Source organism: Cebus imitator, unplaced genomic scaffold (genome assembly GCF_001604975.1).
Source record: "Cebus imitator isolate Cc_AM_T3 unplaced genomic scaffold, Cebus_imitator-1.0 Scaffold68, whole genome shotgun sequence".
NCBI lineage: Eukaryota > Metazoa > Chordata > Mammalia > Primates > Cebidae > Cebus > Cebus imitator.
In genome coordinates this window covers 9,458,672-9,474,400 of record NW_016107383.1, presented here as the reverse complement: position 1 = coordinate 9,474,400, position 15,729 = coordinate 9,458,672, and the positions used below count along the sequence as shown (strand labels likewise).

The 15,729-nt window shown below is 45.4% G+C and overlaps 1 protein-coding gene across 1 annotated transcript in view; it reads left to right on the top strand.

Annotated features, from left to right (window-relative positions):
• The window catches only part of FBXO32 (F-box protein 32), a 40,910-nt gene extending 25,675 nt beyond the window's left edge, over positions 1–15,235 (top strand). Inside the window, exons 5-9 of the mRNA XM_017530735.2 lie at positions 883–976; positions 1,834–2,018; positions 8,883–9,065; positions 10,150–10,293; positions 11,438–15,235. Of these exons, the coding sequence (XP_017386224.1) occupies positions 883–976; positions 1,834–2,018; positions 8,883–9,065; positions 10,150–10,293; positions 11,438–11,527 (696 nt within the window). The 3' untranslated portion in view covers positions 11,528–15,235. The remainder of the gene's footprint in view (positions 1–882; positions 977–1,833; positions 2,019–8,882; positions 9,066–10,149; positions 10,294–11,437) is intronic.
• The last annotated feature ends 494 nt before the right edge of the window (positions 15,236–15,729 follow it).

Below are 15,729 nucleotides of genomic sequence, written 5' to 3'. Positions count from 1 at the left end.
CAAGACTCCATCTCAAAAACAAAACAAAACAAAAAACTAACCTTTATTTAGGACCTAATTAGTGCCAGGCACTTGCTGAGGGCTTTATGTGCATTCTCCCATTATTGGTCATAACAACCTTGGGAACTCCAGGTATTATTAATATAGGTGAACAAACTGGGTGGGGCACCAAGGAATGTAGTAACTTGCCCATCATCACAGAGCTAATATACGATCAAATCAAGACTTGAATCTAAGGCCAAGAGCTACAAGGATCCTAGTTTTTAGCCACAGTGACATCATACAAAATACATCCCTGAATTTCTCCCTTTTTCCCGTGATTGGCATCTTTCTACAGAAATTTAAGTGCAGTGAAAGAGTCTAATTAATAGACACATTTATTGAACACTGCAGAAGCAGGAGGTATCTGGATAAGACTTTCCACTTCCATGGAAAGTGCATATGGATGCTGAACATGGGCTTTAGGTGTCTTGTGAGCAGTCAGTGCCAATAAGGAAGAAGTTCATGCGGGGGCAGAAGAATTCCCGCTGGGAGGTGATTCTGCAGAACTCAGCCATTCACAGGTCATGGGAGATTTTGTTCCCTTCAGGGTATGTCAGCTTCACTTGCTGAAGTAGGACAAGTATGAATTAGCCCTGGCTGAAGCCAAAATTCTTTATATTTAAAAGAAGAAAAGCAGTTAAATATTCAGCCCGATCCTGGGTTTTGAATTACCCCATTTATCTTTCACTCTGAGCATCTGCTTTTTATTGCATTGTGGCCCTGCCTGCCATTTATCTCCCCGTCAGTCTGTATCCACGTGTCATGGGACTCAAAAGTGAAGATTAGAGGAGAAAAATATCTCTGTATTCTAAGCCTGGCAACTTCTATTTTTATCCTCAGCTGTTGGAGCTGATAGCAAAGTCACAGCTCACATCCCTGAGTGGCATCGCCCAAAAGAACTTCATGAATATTTTGGAAAAAGTGGTACTGAAAGGTGAGCCTTCTCTCAATCTCTTGCTCCTTTTTATAGGCATGGGGGTGGGCAGATGGGTTTTCCAATAGAGTGGACATGTCATTTGATTTAAAGACATGTGAAGGGATGGAAATGAATAACTCCAGCTCCATTTCAGAAGCACTAGATTCCAATTCAGAAAGGGGTGCAACTCATCCTCATGGCAAAGGGTGAGACCATTACCTCCTGTCCTTTCTTTGGGATCATCCACTTGCCCTACTATAATCCTCGTAGGTTTCTCAGTGTAGGCACAGGCCCCAATGCTGGCTACAGAGCCTCCAGGTTCCAAATTCCTAGAAGATCGACCTGTGTACAAAGTCTGAATGGATTCATAGACTATTTGAGCTGGAAGGAACGTTAGGTCTCTGGTTCAACTGTCTCATTGTACACATGGGGAAACTGAGGGCCATGAGGAGAAGCGATTTGTCCATAGTCACACAGAGTCAGCCAGACAGGATTAGAACCCAGGCTCCAGACCCCTGGAACTGTGCTCCTTCCACTGACTGTCCTACAGGGGGGTCACTTCTGGGCAAACAGAGCGGCCTTCTGATCAGGTGAGCCATGGCTGCTGGGAGAACAATGAAAAGAGAAAGAGGCTTTCTAAAAAATGAGAGAGAAGAGAACAAAGAGGGACCTGGATAATGGAAACTCTACCCCTTAACCTCAAGTGCAGAAGCTTGGCCAAGCATACAATAAACACCGGTGAGAAAGAAAACCATATCCCCAGAGGCGGTGCCAGGGTAACGTGAGCAGAATAGAGACAGAGAAAAAAGCTCATGTTTAAAATACAGGGTGTTCCAGAATCGTAACTTCAATTATTTTTTTCTTCCCTACTCAAGTCCTTGAAGACCAGCAAAACATTAGACTAATAAGGGAGCTACTCCAGACCCTCTACACGTCCCTATGTACACTGGTCCAAAGAGTCGGCAAGTCTGTGCTGGTCGGGAACATTAACATGTGGGTGTATCGGATGGAGACGATTCTCCACTGGCAGCAGCAACTGAACAACATTCAGATCACCAGGGTAAGCCGGCAGGCCCAGCCTCCTCCCGCAGTAGGTCCCTCCACAGAGGCTGGACAGCCTCGCCAAGACTTTGAATTCACTCCCGTGACGGAAGAGTCTGGTCTTTTCTGATCTGCTGCCTTGTCCTGGTGCTGAGGGTGGGCTGGGGGACCTCCTGATAAAGGGAGGTGGGAAGAAAAACGTGGCAAAACAGGATCAAAGTACATGAAAGATGACAGCCCGGTGAACCGTCGTGGGAAAGCTGGAAACTTGGCTTTTAGGGGAGATAGATGCTGGCTGTCCTGCTGAAATCTTTAGCAGGGTTCAGCAATCTCTCTTTGCCCATTTCCTCATAAAGGATGAGCTGTCTGCAGCTGTAGGTTGCTGTCTTGAATACAACAGAGCTGGGAAGGCAGCGGCTTGGAGAACTGGTACCAGCCTTTTAAAATCCTAGTTCTGATTATTGGTCGTTATGACAAAGGAAGGCTTTGATTAAAGCCTGTGAGCTTACATGTGGGAAAAGGACGAGCAAGCCTCAAAGCAAAAAGAAAAGGCCCTGTATTACCAGTGAGGTTTGCCGACCTATAGCAGTCGTTTCATTTGGCTTTCACAACATAACTTGGCCCTCAGCTCTTGTCCTCCTGTTAGCGAGCAGGAGGACCCAGGCACAGAAAATAATAATAATAGCAATGGCAGGAAGACGCTGGTGTCATCTCTTAGGGCTCACTAATGGACAAACACACTCCGGCGGCTCATGAAGCACTTTGCTCACTTATCTCATCACTGACCACAGCTGGCTAAAGTGGTTTCCGGGACCCACGCTGATACAGTTTGAGGTTGCCCCCTATCAGGAGAAGGTAGCAGGAAGAAATCCTTTGACTTCTGTTAAATAACTCTTTTACTAGATGAAGTTTTAAAATGCATGTCCATGACCTTACTGGTAACGACCTCTCTGTACCTTCCCTTTTGAAGCTGCGAAACAGAGTAAGTTGAAGCCTCAGAGTTATGTGACTTCCTTAGAGTCGCTTAGGCTACGACACCTACACGCTGCACCTACAGACACACACGCACAGGGCGGAGCACAGATGCAAGTCATCTTTCAGAAACTGTCTCAGGTATTTGATTTTTTTTTAAGAGAATGTGGACCAGGCACGGTGGCTCACGCCTGTAATTCCAGCACTCTGGTAGGCCAAGGCAGGTGGATCACAAGGTCAGAAGATCGAGGTCAACTGATCAACATGATGAAACCTGTCTCTACTAAAGTTACAAAAATTAGCCAGGCATGGCGGCGCGCACCTGTAGTCCCAGCTACTTGGAAGGCTGAGGCAGGAGAATAACTTGAACCCGGGAGACAGAGGTTGTAGTGAGCCTAGATCACACCACTGCACTCTGGCCTGGGCAATAGAGCGAGGCTCCTTCTCAAAAAAAAAAAAAAAGAGAGAATGTGCATATTTATTATAAAAATTAACCCAATTTATTCTAATAAGGTACCCCATTCCCACAGCTCAAGTGTAGGCACATAGTCTGACCATGTGAATGTGAGACCCAGGTTCCCAGCTTCTCTCACAGAAATCCACATACACTTTCTACCTGATTTCTGCCATTGTCTATGACCCGGACTGACTGACTGGGATTATTCTAAGGCCAGGAGAGAATTGCCCAGCCAGTGATATCAACAAGCAGGTCCATATTTCCCAAGGCATCTTCCCTTTAGCAACTTCAGAACACCCATTTAGATTGTCACACTTGGCCAGGTGTGGTGGCTTATATCTGTAATCCCAGCAATTTGGGAGGCCAAGGCAGGTGGATCATCTGAGGTCAGGAGTTTGAGACCAGCCCGGTCAACATGGTGAAACCCTGTCTTTAATAAAAATGCAAAAATTAGCCAGATGTGATAGTACACAACTGTAGTCCCAGCTACTTGGGAGGCTGAGGCAGGAGAATCACTTGAACCCGGGAGGTGGAAGTTGCAGTGAGCCGAGATCATGCCACTGCATACTGAGCCTGGATGACAGAGCAAAACTCCATCTCAAGGAAAAAAAAAACCTCTAGATGGTCACACTTGCCGGGAGTGTGCCTCTGTTCCCTCTGTCCACCTCCAAGGACCCCTCTTGGCCACATCTGCTTGTATACCCTGCACTGCCATAGGCTTACATCCTCAGAGCCCCCCTTAGCTCATCCACAAACACCCTTCAGAGGCAGCTATTGTAGCTGCTGTCACCCCTCTTGGAGTGGAAGTGCAGGGGGGACCAGAGATGCCCAGTGACGTTCTTAGCTATGCACAGCAGTTAGGACCAGAGCTGAGGCCGGAACCCTGGACTCCATTATTCCTAAAATGGCAAAGCTTGCTCAACATCAGTGGTTTCCAAACTTTTTCAATCCAGCTTTCTTCCAGCTATTTATCCAATGATCCAGCTTTTTAAAAGACGCTCTTGAATCCAATGAGATTCTATGAAGAAGCGATCAAACACTGAAGTTCACTCACTACTCTTCTGCACGAGCAGCTGCAGCCAAACCCAGCTATTCTCTGCATACTCCAAGCTTGGCCCTGCCTCAGGGCTTTGAAGCTTGCTGCCTTCCTTAACCCTCCAATCTATGGACATCACCATTCGTCACTATCATGTCACCTTCTTCCGAGCAGTTATGATCTGAAATTGTCTTGTGTGTGCACTTTTCTGTCTTTGTCCACTGGCTTATAAGCTCCACAAAGAAAGTCCATTACCCATCTATTTCCTGTTCCTGGCACAGAGTAGGAGACAGTCAGCAAATCTGAGTTGAATGAATGAATGGTTGAAAGGGAATCTCCTCCCATTCCCTGCCTGAGTACTCGTTCAATGGTCAAAGGAACACAATTGGAAAATATGGCCCAGTATTATGAATGATGATAATAATTTACCAACTGCAGGATTTCTTTTTTTGAGGCAGGGTTGCTGTCACCCGGAGTGCAGTGGTGCAATCTCAGCTCACTGCACCCTCCACCTCCTGCGTTCAGGCAATTCTTCCACCTCAGACTCCCCAATAGCTCGGATTACAGGCATGCACCACCACGCCTGGATAATTTTTGTATTTTTTGATAGAGACGGGGTTTCACCATGTTGGCCTGGCTGGTCTCAAACTCCTGACCTCAAGTGATCCGCCTGCCTCAGCCTCCCAAATTGCTGGAATGACAGGCATGTGCCACCATGCCCGGCCCCAACTGCAGGATTTGAGGCAAGTTATTCAGTCTCTCTATGCCTCACTTTCCTCATTTGGAAAATAGTTGCAACAGTGTCTATGCATAGCCGTGGTGTGAGATGTAATCAGTTAATATATAGAAAGCAGATGGCGCAGTGCCTAATGCACGGTAAGTCTTGTTAAGTGTGTCGGCTGTTATTACTAAGGGCTGGCTCTGTGCAGACGCTCTTCTAAGTCCTTTACATGTACTAATTAACTCACCTAGTGAAGAATTGTAAATAGGAGTCATGACAGTGGCTAGTGTTTAGTGGGCATTGTACTGAGTGCTTCTATGCATTATCTCATCCGCCCAACCAACAAGACTGTAAGATAAGATTTTTTTCACGTTCTAAATGAGAACAATTAGACCAAGTGGTTAAGAATAATTTGGCTGAGGCCTCACGCTTGGTAGAGTGTGGTACAAGGACTGACTCCAGGTCTGTCTACAGAGGCTATGCTTTCAATCACTGTACCTGCCTCCCACTGTCCTCTGTCCCAACCCTCCCTGGCTCTGAACTTCCTTATATTGCGCTGTACTGGAAACAACGGAGCTTTAAAGGGCTTTTCTTTTTTGGTTTTTTTGTTTCGTTTTGTTTTTTGAGACAGGGTCTTATTCCTATTGCCCAGGCTCAGGTGATTCTCCCACCTCAGCCTCCTGAGTAGCTAGGACTATAGGCGCTTGCCACCACACCCAGCTAATTTTTGTATTTTTAGCAGGGACAGGGTTTCACCATCTTTCCCAGGCTGGTCTCGAACTTTTGGGCTCAAGCAATCCTCCCACTTCAGCCTCCCAAAGTGCTAGGATTACAGGCGTGAGCCACTGCACCCAGCCTCAACACAGATGCTCAACCCTCCAGTGGAAAGTGAAATTGAGAGAGAGAAAGGACTTAATTACTTCAGGCTGGACTGTATTTTACAACTTACTTTTTTTTTTAACAGTTTGACCCAAAGACAAATATGTTATTACATGTAAATATGAAGTCGACTTTCAGAGTAAATGCTTTCTGTTTTGCCAAAGTGCTATCAGTCTCCTCCCAGCATAAAATCTTGTTTTCCTGCAAAATTTTCATATCTAATTCTATGAAGCCAATTCTTATTGGCAAAATAATTAATAAAATAAAGAAGGAAGGAAAAAATTAAGAGAACTGGGTCTTACGGGGAAAAAACATCAGGTGCAATGACAGGATCCGGTGGAGGGGGCACTGTTCAAGTATGTGAGGGGTGACATAGACCCGAGTGGATGTCAGCCAGATGCTTGACTATGGGAGCGAGAGTGACTAATTTTTCTTGTATGTGTTTAGATTCGAAAGGAAGAGGCATGTAAGCAGTTAACCACTTATCAGGAGGAAGGGCTCAGCCTGGGTTCTGGGCAAGGATTTTGGAAAAGTTCAGGTTTGAAAATTTGACAGAGTGAACTCTGCCAAGTGGACTTGCCTTTAATAGGAGTTAATGTAATAATTGGCCTGGGAGTTTTAACCAAAAAAGTAGAGGCTTTGAAGTGCTGGAAACGAAAAGAAAATCTCATGGCAGTTTTATTAGCTCATATGATCAGCAGCAGATGATAAACGATAAATAGGTCTCAGGCCTTCTGCAGTTGGCAAAGACCCGAAGCTTGCAAACAATGGAGAGTTCTACCCAGCAGCTTGGGGTAGAACCAAGGGTAGTCATTGTCAAGTTATAGATACTTTGAATGAAATAGGAGGCTGAAGTCCTTCTACATCTGAGATTGTTGGAGCTGGGAGGGATCTTCAGAGTCTCCTAAGCCATTCATTTTGGACATGGGGAAACTTCCCAGGGGAGCTGGGACGCAGACGAGCTGCCTGTCCATCTTGTCCCTCCCCTGCACCTCCCATTCTTCTCCACAGCTCAGCCACCTCAAGCCCCCTTGCCACTGCTCCCTCCCCACTTCGGGCCTACCCTGCCTTGCTGGGGACAGAATTGCCCAGACCAAGTGTCTCCTGGAATCCCCCGTATGTTTGGGCTTCAATGTGCTTCAGACAGAGTTTGGCTCCTGTAAAAATGTGAGGAGGGAAATTGATACCCACTCTCAGGATATTTTCCCTTGAGCTAGGTACGGGTTTCTTCATCCTGTATTATTTTTTCTGTGACCTCCCAAAGGTCACAGGACATTGATGTAAAAATGTGAGTAGTCCAAAATCAAGAGCTCACCCAGAACCAGCAGGGTCGGGACAAGGAAATGCAGTCCCAGGTGGTCTGTTGACTCATCTGGATGGCAGCAGCTTGTGCTGTTTGAGGCACATCAGCAAATAGATTTGCGGATCCCCGGGTCCAGATTCTTCCCACAGTGCTTTGTGCTTCCCTCCATGACACCATTTATTGTATTATTTTGTGTTACTTTATTTGTTTCTGCTTCTGGGTCTCTCACCAGCGTAAAGAGCTCATTGCAGCAGCCTTAGCATCAGGCCATAGGAGGCACTCAGAAGAGGTGGTTTGTGCTGTGCTAGTCTACAAGGGACACAAAATGACACAAAGTGAGACCCTGCCTTCAAGGATGTACATCTGGGCAGGGTATCATGAGCTCATCAAAATTTAAAACAATAAAGGCTTAAATATGTTAAGTTCAGGGATGTACCAGAAGCTCTTGGAGAAGCTTGCGATTAATTGCCAAGATATTATCCACAGACCACCAGTTTTCAAAATGTTCCACCAAGCCCTAGGTTGGAATAGAGATGTCTCAAGGGAGGGTGGCGCTTGGGCCAAAGGCTTCTGGACGTGCCATTCCCAACGTGCGCAGACACGCGCACGCACACACACACACACACACACACACACACCCCGCAGCACAGAGTCTTTGCGGTGTTGTTTTCTACCTATTTAATTATTTGGGCTTCATTTATTCCACAGATATTTGTTGAGTGCCTTCTATGTGCTGGCCACTCTTATAGACACCCAGGACACAGTAGTGAAAAAAAGATTAAAATACCTGCCTTCACAGAGCTTAAGTTCCAGCAAGAACATTCCCTTTAAAGTTTCTTTCGGAAAAAAAGTTCATGTTCATGACAAAAGGAAGGATATTGCAAAAAGTGTCTGAAAAAGATCCCAAAAATCCTAGGAAGGTGCAGTGAGTAAAGGAGTCACAGAAGCAGAAAGGCCTTTCAGAGGAAGTGGGTTTGAACTGGACCTGAGCAGGAGGACTGTGGCTGAGCAGAGAGGACAGGGAAGGTGGAGGCACTGAGTTCAGGCTGTGCCAGGCGTGTTTGGGTGCCAGTGAGTAAATCTACCTGGAGGGACCTGAGGTCTGGAGGGTGCCAGGGAGATAGGACTTGGGGTGGCAGGCTGGGCTACTCCATCCAGGGCAGTGAGGCCTTCAGGAAGGCAGTGAATCTTGTAATTGTGTGAACTGAGTAAAGCATGAGGAACCAACATGCCCTACTGGAGAGTCTCTAAGAGTCAAGGTTGAAAGCTTCGTGAAATGTAAGGAGGTCCCTCTGGCGCCTCTCAGCTCAGCCCACCTCACGCTGTTCTTTCTGGGTCATGGCCATGGTCCTGTGTCTGCATTAAGGATGGGGAGATTTACTACTGCTTTCGACCTCTTATCAATAAACTGCCTCGAGGGTGGAGGACAGGGGGACAGCTGCATGCTGGGAGGGTGTGGCCTGGTGAATCGCTGCTCCGCGGCCCCCTCACCTGTTATCACCCTTCTCGCTGCAGCCTGCCTTCAAAGGCCTCACCTTCACTGACCTGCCTTTGTGCCTACAACTGAACATCATGCAGAGGCTGAGCGACGGCCGGGACCTGGTCAGCCTGGGCCAGGCGGCCCCCGACCTGCACGTGCTCAGCGAAGACCGGCTGCTGTGGAAGAAACTCTGCCAGTACCACTTCTCCGAGCGGCAGGTCGGCGAGGCCCAGCAGGCTTTCCTCCCACCCTCCTTCTCCATCTCCCACCCCAGCTTCCTTGGCGCCTTGCTCGAGCCTGAGGTCTAGATTCCCCCTACTCCAGGTTTCCCTGTTTTTTGAGACAGCGTCTTGCTCTAAGGCCCAGGCTGGAGTGCATTGACGCAATCATAGCTCGCTGCGGCCTCAAGCAACCTTCCCACCTCAGCCTCCCAAGTAACTGGGAGTACAGGCTCATGCCACCGCACCTGGATAATTTTTTAATTATTATTTTTGTAGAAATAGGGTCTCTCTATGTTGCCCAGGCTGGTCTCAAACTCCTGACCTCAGGTGATCCACCTGCCTCGGCCTCCCAAAGTGCTGGGATTACAGGCGTGAGCTACCGTGCCCGGCCTTAAAGTACTTTTATAGATATTATTTCATTTTATTCTAATGGCCCAGGGAAGGATAGGTATTGTTGTGCCCACTTGAAACAGATCAAAGGACTAAAGCCACAGATGGCTCAGTGACACATCCGAATGAGTGAAGCGGCTCTCTGGGTGAGGAAACTGGCCCTGACCTTGAATCTGGGCCTTCAGACACCAGCTCCAAGCCTGTTTCCCTTCATCATGCTGCCTCAAGTCTGTTGGTCTTTTTCCAGTTTCTTTTTATGGATGTGTGAGTTCAACAAGTTCTGTTCATGAAGCCACTAATATTTAGATAGAAAATAGAGCCCTAGTGCCAAGCAGTTATTACAGCTCCCTGGAAATGATCACTCAAGGCTATAGCAAAGAAAAGATTGAACTTGTTTATTGAAATCACCTAAACTTTAAAGGATCATCCAACCACAGCTTAGTAAAAGTCACTAGTAACATGTCACCAGCCACCTTGTTTTTTTGTTATGTTTTGTTTTAGGCTTGGTTAAAAGCTACTGTTTAACTGAGGAGCACTAAGAAGGTACTTCTTTCTATAATGACAGTTTTCCCCCCTGGCTATCAGAGACATCAAAAGTGGGGAAAGAGGATGAGAGTAAACCTTTTCAGAAACAGAAAAACCACAAGCTGTCTTCTTGACAAACTCTTGCAATTCCTCTTATTCATTTTAGATCCGCAAACGATTAATTCTGTCAGACAAAGGGCAGCTGGATTGGAAGAAGATGTATTTTAAACTTGTCCGATGTTACCCAAGGAAAGAACAGTATGGAGATACCCTTCAGCTTTGCAAACACTGTCACATCCTTTCCTGGAAGGTATGTGTCTCAGAGGTGGCCACCACAGACCCCCAGCCCAGCCCCTAAGAGCCAAGAGTGCCAGCCAGCATGGTGAGGCCAGCACCTGTCTGCCTCTTCCCCATCACAGTCCCTAGCTGAAAGTGAGGGCAAACTGATTCAGCACCTGGGAGGGTGGAGATGGAGGACTTTTGTAGACTTCCATTTTCCTCACCTTCTTATGTTTATTTATTTCTGTGTTCCACCCACCCACCCTTAAATCCTCCTCTGTGTGTACAGGTACACACTTGCACGTGGAAACACACAGCTCTTAGTTTTTCCAGACCTGTAAAATGTTTTCACTGATGCATCATAGATGGACATAGCTTCAGGTTCCATGTGATAATGGAATTCATGTAATTTGCAAAGATTAAATCAAAGTACTTGACACATTCATAACCTTAAATATTTGTCACTTATTTATGCTAGAGCCATTCCAATTCTTCTCCTCTGGCTATTTTGAAATACTCAACAGATTTTTTTTTTTTTTTTTTTGAGACGGAGTCTCACTCACTCTGTCACCCAGGCTGGAGTGCAGTGGTGGAATTTCAGCTCACTACAATCTCCACCTCCCAAGTTCAAGCAATTCTCCTGCCTCAGCCACGCCAGGTAGCTGGGATTACAGGCATATGCCACCATGCCCAGCTAATGTTTGTATTTTTAGTAGAGACGGGGTTTTGCCATGTTGACGAGGCTGGTCTTGAACACCTGGCCTCAAGTAATCCACCTGCCTCAGCCTCCCAAAGTGCTGGAATTACAGGGGTGAGCCACTGTGCCCAGCCTGAAATGTTCAATAGATCACTGTAAACTGTATTCACTTGCTGATCTAACAGCAGGTCTTACTCCGTCTATCATACCACATCTTTGTACCCATTGATCTACTTCCCTACATCCCCTTCTTTTTCCCTTTCCCTGCTCTGGTAACCACCAGTCTACTCTCTGTCTTTATGAAATCTACTTTTAAAGCTCCCACATACGAGAGAAAACATGCACCATTTAGGCCTGTGGCATTATTGACAGAGAATCATTGCTTTGAAGCTGGAAAATGCCTTATGGTGCCAAAAGCCAATGAGCGGCCTCTGAGAACTTGAACCTAACCATGTCATAACCACATGTTTCTTTCCAGGGCACTGACCATCCGTGCACTGCCAATAACCCAGAGAGCTGCTCCGTTTCACTTTCACCCCAAGACTTTATCAACTTGTTCAAGTTCTGAACCCCAGCACATGACAACACTTCAGAAGGATCCCCCTGCTGCCTGGAGAGCTGGGAATATGGCATTTGGACACTTCGTTTGTAAATAGTGTACATTTTAAACACTGGCTCGAATCTTCAGAGATAAGTCATGGAGAGGACATTGGAGGGGAGAAACGCAGTTGCTGACGGGGAATTTAAGAATGTGAACTGCTCACTAGGATTGGTATGGAAAAGCAGAAATACTGTAAATAAACTTTTTTTCTAACAATTTGCCAGCAAGGCTATAAGGGCAATAATTCTGTTTCAGCGGTGAAAATGGAATTCTCTTGATGTTCACGGAAACTCCTTTAGAGCTCCCTAGGAAGAAAAGGGCAAAACTCAAATACAAAATAGAATGCTTTGTTTACAATGTGAAAGTGTGTTTAGAGAAAAAAAAGAAGAAGAAAGAAAACTGCATAGGAGAAACCCTTGGGCTTTAGGGTTTGATCTGGTGTTTGTTTTGAGAAGGCGGAGGAAGCGCCACCCATCGTAAACCTGCATGGGCACAGAACCTTACCCTACAGAGATACCACACAATGGTCTACCTCTAAAAGCGTAGAGTGCCCTCTCTGACAACGCATGTGATCCAGTAGGCAGTGTCTGCTTTTCTTGTAAGTGTTTTCATCACTATAAAAAGTGATTTAAAATGGAAAGGGATATTGGAGGCAACCGTCCTCTGGTTTCAGACTTCCTTTTCAGGCAAACAGGGCCCTCCTTGGAGTTGTCTGTTTACCAGAACAACCCCAAAGTACATGTTCCTTTTTTCCTGTCATGTTGTAGCTCACTGGGGGGAAGAGAAGGCTAATTTAAAACAGTCTCCAGGGGAGAATCGCTTGAGCCCAGGAGTTCGAGGTTTGTAGTGAGCTATGGTCGTGCCACTGCACTCCAGCCTGTCTCTAAAACAAAACAAAACAAAACAAAAAAAGCTGTCCCAGAGGACATCCTGCTGCAGAAAAGATGATAGAATTAGTCACCCAATAAAATAGCTGTGAAGACTTCCTTATTCCTGCTTAACTTCCTTCCTTGGGTATCTTCATGGATAACTGTGGACTGAGTGGGGCTGGAGCGCTGAGGCTTGAAAGACAGGTTTTACAATCAGCCAGTTAAACAGCTTACCAATTGCTGTTCCCCTTGTCAGGGAGATGAGCTGAGGAGCTTCTTTTCTTTAGGGCCAACATCAAAATGAGTCCATCTGAGCTGGGGCTTTTTGCAAAGGTGGGCGATTAAAAATCAAGGCTGGAGTTCCAGCTAATAGGGAGGAGAGGTACCACAAGTTCATCTTAAATTTGCTTCTGGGATGGGTAGTTAAAACACGAAGATTCCAAGGGGATCTTGCGAGGCAAATATCAGCAGTTAACTGTGGAAGAAAGGAAATCTCAGGACCTAATGAGTTCATTGTAAAATATTCCTGGGAGCAGATGGGGGGTGTTTTTTTCACTTTTTATAGAATATTGTTGCTTTCCTACAACAGTGTACATATATTTGCAGTTGTATATGCTTTTTTTTTTCCAAATAAAGTTTGCATGCCCTTGGCAAATAAGTGAAGCAGAAATAGGAACCTGGTCCACATTCAAGTTGAGGAACGGTGTGTCTTTAAGAGGTGACCTTTGGGGTGACCTGGAAAGGGGGAATATGGCTAAGCATGAAGAGAAATGAGGAAAGAGACAAGCTAGTGATAGAACACCTCTTAATCCCCGCCCTCAATAGCACACTACCCACGTATCAGCTTTCTGAAGAGAAGGGACCTACTCTTCTGTACTCCTCACTTTGCAATGTTTGTGCTTACACCGGGATGTCTCAGGTTTTTTTTCATTATCATCCCCCAAAGGAGAAAAAAATTACATTGAATTTAAATTTTCCCTAATAAGAAAAATTAAATATGAAAGAATAGGATTTTGTTGGGTAAGACTGAGCTTTGGAGGGTCACGAACCACTGTAATATCTAAGGTTTTGTTTTGTTTTGGTTTTTGTTTTTTTTGCAGTCCCCCTCCCCTGAATCAATCTCACATTGGGAATGCGGGACCTAGACTGTTGAATAAAAAGCTACTTCTTCCGTAATTGTCAGGTTCGCTCCAATTTTTCAGCAGCTTCCCTAAAGACATGGGGTGGAGCTGGGTGTGCCGTCACTGAGAGAGTCCTGGAAACTTTGACTCTCAGTGACATTTTTAGATTTAGGGGTTCGTGACCTTCCACATCTCGCCATCAACTTGTGATCTCTGTCCCTTCATGCTGATCAAGAAAGTAGAAACTCCTCATCGCCTTCAGGTTTGCAGTCCCAGAAACATTGCCTGCTGTGGACTGTCAGCACAAAACTGGGACAGTGGTCTCAGTTAGACTGTCAGCAGTGCACATACCTGCACGATCAACCCCAGGCAACCATGTGCATCTGTGCAAGACGACCCCTGCCCCAAGAGAAGGGTTACGGACTTCTGAAATGTTTACCAAGATGGTGCCGGTGGGCTCTCCCCTTGTCCTTCGGTGTTATTGGAGCTGGTGTATGACACAGTCAAGGAAATTTTTTAAGGAAAATGAAAAAGAAATCAACCTTTGTGGTTCTCTTTCATTGGAAGGGGAGAATAAGGAAGAAAATGGCAAGTAGAGAGGGAGAGGGAAAGGAATGGAAGTGGCATGTCTTTAATGTTGTGGCTTGTGTGGGGATGATGGGAACAGCACAGCAGGCACAGTGTATGTGTTAGTGCCACGTGGTCTCTGTTAACTATGGCCAGAGCCTCACATATAAGTAAGTAGAGTTAAGACAATTCTTGCTCTTTGAACAATAATATTAGCAAACCATCCCAGACAACCTGACCTATCAAACAAAAGCAAATAATGCCTGTCTCAGAACTGCTGGTCTAAAAGCCAGAAGGGGCACAACAATGGAAATTGCTGGAAGAGAGAGAATGCTCTACTCTCTTTCCTGTGCCTACCTACCTGCATCCTAAACCCTGTAAAACAGAATTTCAAAATAGATGTCAAATATGAAGTAATTCAGACTTCCAAATAAGGAAAGAGTTCGCCCAGGGCAGTATGAGCAAATCCACAGGGATGTTAAGATTTGGTCCAACTCAAAGGTTTATGGGCAGGGAGCCTAGAGTCTCTTGAGAGTAAGGCCCTGCGTTTGGGACAAGGAGAATATGTGAAGCTCAAGAGTGCTCACAGTAGAGAGCAAGACCCAGAAAAAAATCCAATGGCATTTTAAACTAGATTGCATGATTACCCAATGCTGTTACTTTGAACAGACAAATCAACTGGATGGGAGGGCCAATGGCAGATGAACAAAAGCCGTTAGGTGAAAGCTATCCCCAATGTATCAGTTGTGAGGTGATTTTTGTGTAATGATGATCAGGTTTACATTCAAGTGGCTTGAAGGACTTATTTCAGAGGAACTGAGTTTGCACTACAAAACTCTGAACACTAGAGCAGGTTCTACTAGCGCTTGGGAAGTAAGGTGATAGGTGTGTATTCTGCTATTGCCACGGTTCTCATCTTTGTGGATTCACGTACCCTTTCCCATGAGGAGCTTGCTACTAACAGGCTCCTTGTATCTGTTGTTTTTATATGGGAGAAGAGAAAGAGCTTGGAATTTCAATTGTCTAAACAAGTGGTATGATTTACAAGGAGGCAAACCATTCAAGAGATGTTCAACAGTATATCATTCTTAGCATTCAATACAGTGTTTATTATAAAATACACACCTGAGTTTATGTTTTTCTACCAGGCTATAAGTGCAATAATGTCTTGCTATGCAAACACTCCATTTTATGTGTGAATTTTTTTAACTGTAATTTTACGTGTGCATTTTTTTTTAACTAAACTCTATCATCATTTTCTATGTCGACATCTTTTTTTTTTAATCTGTTTCCAACTCTCTGAGTCTGTGAACCATCTCTTCTGACTGGATGCTGGCCTAAAATCCTATTAGTGCTTAAACAGACCTCAAAACACTCTGAACCTCTAGGCCAATACAGAGATGTTGCTCTTTGATATATCTTGGGTCCTTGATGGTTTCAACAAACAAGGTCATAATTCCTTTAAATTCAGTGTTTTCTGTAGATACTTTCTTCTCAGTTTCATTAAGGAGAGTAACACTGTTTGGTTTTCCAAAGAATGGAAACTCCTACCCCAGACTTTAGACTTAGAGCTTCTGCCTTTCAAGATGAGAAAGAGGTCCAGAATGTTTAG